At 49.1% G+C, this 6,422-nt stretch overlaps 1 protein-coding gene, 2 non-coding genes and 1 pseudogene across 4 annotated transcripts in view; all 4 read left to right on the top strand.

Moving 5' to 3' along the window:
* LOC148064312 (uncharacterized) overlaps positions 1-437 on the top strand; it is a 7,158-nt pseudogene extending 6,721 nt beyond the window's left edge. Inside the window, exon 8 of the transcript XR_015713428.1 lies at positions 1-437. This exon is cut by the window's left edge and continues 549 nt beyond it. The product of XR_015713428.1 is annotated as an uncharacterized LOC148064312 (transcript).
* A 217-nt stretch (positions 438-654) lies between these two features.
* On the top strand, positions 655-4,168 carry rpl3 (ribosomal protein L3). Its single transcript, XM_087809627.1, has 9 exons — positions 655-818; positions 1,537-1,745; positions 2,259-2,427; positions 2,694-2,829; positions 3,041-3,227; positions 3,311-3,573; positions 3,627-3,722; positions 3,783-3,902; positions 4,096-4,168. The coding sequence occupies exons 1-9, from the start codon at positions 655-657 to the stop codon at positions 4,138-4,140; spliced, it is 1,389 nt and encodes a 462-aa protein (XP_087665753.1). The 3' UTR covers positions 4,141-4,168.
* On the top strand, positions 2,884-2,978 carry LOC148064314 (small nucleolar RNA U83B). Its single transcript, XR_015713480.1, has one exon. It is a non-coding gene; the product is annotated as a small nucleolar RNA U83B (small nucleolar RNA).
* Positions 3,919-4,048, top strand: LOC148064315 (small nucleolar RNA SNORA54). Its single transcript, XR_015713486.1, has one exon. It is a non-coding gene; the product is annotated as a small nucleolar RNA SNORA54 (small nucleolar RNA).
* Positions 4,169-6,422: the final 2,254 nt, after the last annotated feature.

Consider the following 6,422-nt stretch of genomic DNA (forward strand, 5'->3'; position numbering starts at 1 on the left):
GTCTACTCCAGGTTTACTCCAGGTCTACTCCAGGTGTACTCCAGGTGTACTCCAGGTCTACTCCAGGTTTACTCCAGGTGTACTCCAGGTCTACTCCAGGTCTACTCCAGATCTCCTCCAGGTCTACTCCAGGTGTACTCCAGGTGTACTCCAGGTCTACTCCAGGTCTCCTCCAGGTCTACTCCAGATCTCCTCCAGGTCTACTCCAGGTTTACTCCAGGTCTACTCCAGGTGTACTTCAGGTCTACTCCAGGTGTACCCCAGGTGTACTCCAGGTCTACTCCAGGTCTACTCCAGGTCTACTCCAGGTCTACTCCAGGTGTACTCCAGGTCTACTCCAGGTGTACTCCAGGTCTACTCCAGGTGTACACCAGATCTCTTCCAGATCTCCTCCAGGTCTCCTCCAGGTCCTCTGGAAACTCCTCTGCATCTGTTGAAAGTGCTCTGACCTGCATGTTTAAGAAGGTTCTTCTCACATCATCAACCACGAGTCTGAGGAGCCGCAAGATCAAGTGTAAACATCTTTGTTCTCAGAAGATGTTCTTGCATGTCTGGACACAAGTGTGGAAGATCCTGGAGCTTCACGACCATCAACTCAAGCGTCTCAGATGTTCCTGCACGTTCAAGTCTTGAAGAACCAGAACAAACCTACGAATGAACATCGTCGTGAAGATGTTTGTTCCTCAGATGTCTTTACTTCCTGGAGAAATAGAACTGTTGGAGAAAACTCTGGATCCATCATGGTGTGCATCTGAGGACCTGCTGCAGAAGAACCTCCACGAACACGTGTCGCTGAAGGTCCATCACAACTTGATTTGGTGGAACTTCTTCAACACCTGATGTAAATATGACGTCATGCTGACGTCATGCTAACGTCATGCTAACCCCTGACAACAGGAAACAAAACAAGGTCAAAGTTCGATTGTTCGCTGAGAATCAAAGGAAATAAACGATTGTAAACAAAACCCTTTTATCGAGAATTGAATTCTTTGTTAGACACACATCTGTCCAGTGCAGTAATGGCGACATCTGGTGGCGACATGAGGAACCTCCAAAAGAGAAGGCGTGGCCCGCCATTTGCTAGTCTCGTAAAACCTCGCGGTGCTTCCTCGGCTATATAAGCAGACGCCGCTCGTCGTTAGTTCTCTTTCAGTCGGACCGGACACAAGATGGTGAGTCTGCGCTCTGACTAGCTTTAGCATTAGCTTTAGCACTGGAGCTCCATCCGTGGAGCATCTGAATCATCCGCCGCTCTTTAGTAATTTAACTTCCACATCTTTACGTCATTAGGTCTTAATTCAACCGTCAAGGTTGTATTTCCGACACGTGTGTCTTTTTTGCCACGTTTTGAAGTTCGTGTCGTAACTGCAGCAACTCATGGTCTAAGATGGCGGATCTTTGAGCGCATTCGTTTTTAACTTTGAAGTTAAAGTGTTGTCCACCAGAGGGATATCAATAAAGTTAGATCTCCTCATCACGTGTTAGCATTAGCTTGTAGCGCTAGCATGGCTTCATCTTTGAATGAAACGAATAAAGTCTGTTTCCCTCGCAGTCCCACCGTAAGTTCTCGGCTCCACGCCACGGGTCTCTGGGCTTCCTGCCCCGCAAGAGGAGTCGACGACACCGCGGAAAGGCCAAGAGTTTCCCCAAAGATGACCCGAGCAAGCCCGTGCATCTGACCGCCTTCCTGGGCTACAAGGCCGGCATGACCCACATCGTGCGGGAGGTGGACCGACCCGGATCAAGTAGGTCACGTGACACCTGGAGATGGTTTTACTGTAGAATCTGACTTTACATGATTATGGTCTGTAGCAGCGGTGGATGGTTCGAGTCCCTCAGAGGCCTTTATTGACCTTAAAGAAAAAGTTTAATTGGATGAAAACTATTAAGTATATAGTTTGTAGACAAACTTTACATTGTAGTTCAAAGCCCTGCGACAGACTGGACTCCTGTCCAGGGTGTCCTCTGGACCTCATGAGAGGGTGGGTGTTAAAAGATTTTATTTCAAGAGTTAACTTGTAGTGAAACATGTTGTTAAAGGGAGTTTATTGTGTAGTATTTCCTTAAATCTTCTCCACCTTGAGGCCACAGTGACCCACGTCAGGTCTAGACAGTGACGGGCGATGACGAGACCCTCGACGGGCGGACATATTGGGCTTCACAGCCCTGTGATGAATGTCGTTTCTGAGCTCATGGTCTCGAGCGTCGCTCTGCTCTCTGCTGGTTCGACGTGTCCTGAGTCTGTGTTTGGTCTCCAGAGGTGAACAAGAAGGAGGTGGTGGAGGCCGTGACCATCCTGGAGACCCCTCCCATGATCGTGGTGGGCGTGACCGGCTACGTCAACACGCCCCGCGGCCTGCGCTCCTTCAAGACCATCTTCGCCGAGCACATCAGCGACGAGTGCAAGCGTCGCTTCTACAAGAACTGGTGAGTGTCGACGCTGACGTCAGTTCCTCGGCGAGTCTAACCTTGGGCGCCCCCTGGTGGCAGCTCCGCTCGGGTCGTCCCGATGAGCTCCGGGCTCCTCTGGCCGGTGGAAAGTTGTGCCTAGAAACCGAGCCACGAGCCGAACCCTCTAGAAGCCGAAGAAGCCCGTCTGAGGGCGAACGGCTGCGCGCCGCGACCTTCCTCTGACCCCGTCAAGGTCACGAAGGGGCGGCGCAAACATGGTGTCTGTCTCCCGCCGCGCTCAGGTACAAGTCCAAGAAGAAGGCCTTCACCAAGTACTGCAAGAAGTGGCAGGACGAGGAGGGCAAGAAGCAGCTGGAGAAGGACTTCAACGCCATGAAGAAGTACTGCCAGGTGATCCGCATCATCACGCACACGCAGGTGAGACGCAGGTGTTGAATCACTTGGTACCTTAGTTTCTAAACGTAGCCATGAGCTCGTCTGTGATGATAGAGTGGATCTCAGCGCCAGGCGTGGCGTCCGATCACCATGAGGACACACTTCCATGCTGCCTTCCTTCTGAGACGAGCGCCAGAGTGTGCTCCTGACCTCGCCGTGACTCCGCCCCCTCACCTGTATGCTCCGCCCACAGATGCGTATGCTGCCCATCAGGCAGAAGAAGTCTCACCTGATGGAGGTGCAGCTGAACGGCGGCAGCGTGGGCGACAAGGTGGACTGGGCTCGCGAGAAGCTGGAGCAGGCCGTGCCCGTCAGCAACGTGTTCGTGCAGGACGAGATGATCGACGTCATCGGCATCACCAAGGGTCACGGCTACAAGGGTGAGTCCAGGTCATGACCCCACTGTTGAAGGTCGAGTTCTGAGCGCCCCCTGGTGTCCGTGTGTTGACTCTGATCTCTGCAGGCGTCACCAGTCGATGGCACACGAAGAAACTTCCTCGCAAGACTCATCGTGGTCTTCGTAAGGTCGCCTGCATCGGAGCCTGGCATCCTGCACGAGTGGCCTTCTCCGTGGCCCGCGCGGGTCAGAAGGGGTACCACCACCGCACGGAGATCAACAAGAAGATCTACAAGATCGGGCAGGGCTATCACCAGAAGGACGGGAAGCTGGTGAAGAACAACGCGTCCACGGAGTACGACCTGTCCAACAAGAGCATCAACCCTATGGTGAGTCCAGATCTCCTGGTCCTTCAGAACCTGCTCTGACTCTGCGTCTTCAGGGAGGATTCGTCCACTACGGAGACGTGACCAACGACTTCATCATGGTCAAGGGTTGTGTGGTCGGCACCAAGAAGAGGGTCTTGACTCTGCGCAAGGTGAGTCTGGTCGAAGGTCCCGGTCTCTGAGCGCGACCCCTGACCTCCTGTTCTCTTCAGTCTCTGCTGGTCCAGACCAGCCGTCGCGCCCTGGAGAAGATCGACCTGAAGTTCATCGACACCACGTCCAAGTTCGGCCACGGACGCTTCCAGACGATGGAGGAGAAGAAGGCGTTCATGGTGAGAGCAGATCTTCTCGCACTGATCGTAACCTGGCTCACCTTCAGTGTGACCTCGGGTTCCATTCCAGTGCCACAGCAAACGGTCCAGTGAGGCAGGGGGGCCGCGCCCATGTGCTGCCCCCTGTTCACTCTCTGGACACAGTAACACACGCGTGTCTTCATGTCTCAACATACGTGATCTTCTCTCTCAGGGTCCACTCAAGAAGGATCGGGTCAACAAGGAAGAGTCCGCCTGAGGTTCTGTCAATAAAACATCTTCTCGTTCACGTTTGTCCTGAGTCTTGTCTTTGACCTCTGACCTCCAGCTCAATGACCTGTGACATAATTGATTCTCTGGACCTGCTCCATCCCATAATAGTCTGGACCGCAGGTGTCTGGTTCAGTCTCTGGTCACTAAGGTTTTTAAATGAACTAGTTGTTGACTCCGCCTCCTCACCTCTTAAAGGAACAGTAACGCTCAGAAGTTTTACTTCAGACCTTTAACATTATTTTACATTTGTTTGATCAAATCACTTGTACTTTGAGTTTATACTGCAGTTCCTTCAGTCGCTGGTACTTTAGAAAACAACCATGACTGCGTTCAAAACTTCAGTTTCTCCAGAGAAACGTTCATTTAAACGTCGAGCTTCAGTTTTCGTCCAGAAAGACTCTTGACATCAAAACCTTAAACTTAAGCGTCTCTTGGATTAAAGACTCGACGGTTAAGTGAAGCTTTTAATCAAAAACTTAAGTTTCAATTGTTCACCTGGAGCTTCAATATGTTAATTAGTTTGAAGGTGTTTAGAGTCTTTGGACGAACATTAGTTCAAAGTGCACAATACTTGGTGCTTATACTCCGGGTATACTTCAGGTATACTTCAGCATTACTTCAGGTATACTTCAGCATTACTTCAGGTATACTTCAGCATTACTTCAGGTATACTTCAGCATTACTTCAGGTATACTTCAGGTATACTTCAGGTATACTTCAGGTATACTTCAGCAATACTTTAGCATTACTTCAGGTATACTTCAGCATTACTTCAGCAATACTTTAGCATTACTTCAGGTATACTTTAGCATTACTTCAGGTATACTTCAGCATTACTTCAGCAATACTTCAGCATTACTTCAGGTATTCTTCAGCATTACTTCAGGTATACTTCAGCATTACTTCAGCAATACTTCAGCATTACTTCAGGTATTCTTCAGCATTACTTCAGGTATACTTCAGCATTACTTCAGGAATACTTCTGGAGTACTTCAGACTCTGGTGTTGTGATAGTGTAGTAGCAAGTAGTCAGACATTCTTCCTGTAGCTGTGGAGGACGTAACAACTGCTGCCACCTAGAGGCCGGAAGTTTAATTGCAACACAAAGATGAACAAACACTGAGAATATGTTTATATTTGTTGTAAAACAACTCAATCTTCAGTTCCTTGGTTTTTGGAAAAGTCGTGATATTTTACATCTTCTGTCATAAACTCACAAACAACATGTTTCTGGTTTGTTTTTATTTGATGCATCAAGTGGAGGATGTTTGTTTGTTTGTTTGTTTGTTTTTTTGTTTGTCTGTTTGTTTGTTTGTTTGTTTGGCACCTTTGAAGATTTTCAATTGAACGAAGAAACGAGTCCTTAAGGCGAGAGTTTCTGTTCCTACAAACGTCTCGTCAAGAATCTTCTCAAAAGTCTTTATCAAAAGTTCATGCATCACTTTCTTCTCTTCCTCCTGCTCTGTCGCTCCTGAAGCCACAGAGTGAACGAGAGAAGCTGAAGAAGAAGAAAAGGTTCGAGACTCGACAGCACTTGAGTCGTTTTTTTGCTCCAGGATTATTGAGTTTAAAAAAGTTTATAACGTTTGTAACGATTCACAGTTTTCATGAGATTTAAAAATGAGGCTCGGAGCGTTTAGTGATGTCATCGTAGCAACACACATGTACACACATGTACACACATGTACACACATGTACACACATGTACACACATGTACACACATGTACACACATGTACACACATGTACACACACATACACACGTACACACATACATACACACACACACACACGTACACACACGTACACACATACATACACACACACACACGTACACACACACACTCACTCACACACACATGTACACACACACCCCCACATGTACACACACATACACACACCCACACCCCCACACCCCCACACACACACACGTACACACACACACACACACCCCCCCCCACACACACACACACACGTACACACACACACACACACACCCCCACACACACACACACACACACGTACACACACACACACACACACACACACACACACACCCCCCCACACACACACACCTGGAACCTCCGGACGACGCAATGAAAGTCATGCAGCAGAAGAAAACAAACGTCTAGAAACAGCCTCCGTCAGTCGACCTTCACAGATGACCTTCAAGGACGACCTTCATTGACGACCTTCAAGGACGACCTTCAAGGACGACCTTCACGGACGACCTTCACGGACGACCTTCACGGACGACCTTCAAGGACGA

Source organism: Callionymus lyra, chromosome 15 (assembly GCF_982586985.1).
Source record: "Callionymus lyra chromosome 15, fCalLyr1.hap1.1, whole genome shotgun sequence".
Lineage (NCBI taxonomy): Eukaryota > Metazoa > Chordata > Actinopteri > Syngnathiformes > Callionymidae > Callionymus > Callionymus lyra.

Coding starts and splice junctions, on each gene's coding strand:
- rpl3 (XM_087809627.1), top strand. CDS start 655: ATGAACATCGTCGTGAAGATGTTTGTTCCTCAGATGTCTTTACTTCCT. Junction 1,746..2,258: donor GGTGGACCGACCCGGATCAA/GTAGGTCACGTG, acceptor TTTGGTCTCCAG/AGGTGAACAAGAAGGAGGTG. Junction 2,830..3,040: donor GCATCATCACGCACACGCAG/GTGAGACGCAGG, acceptor CTCCGCCCACAG/ATGCGTATGCTGCCCATCAG.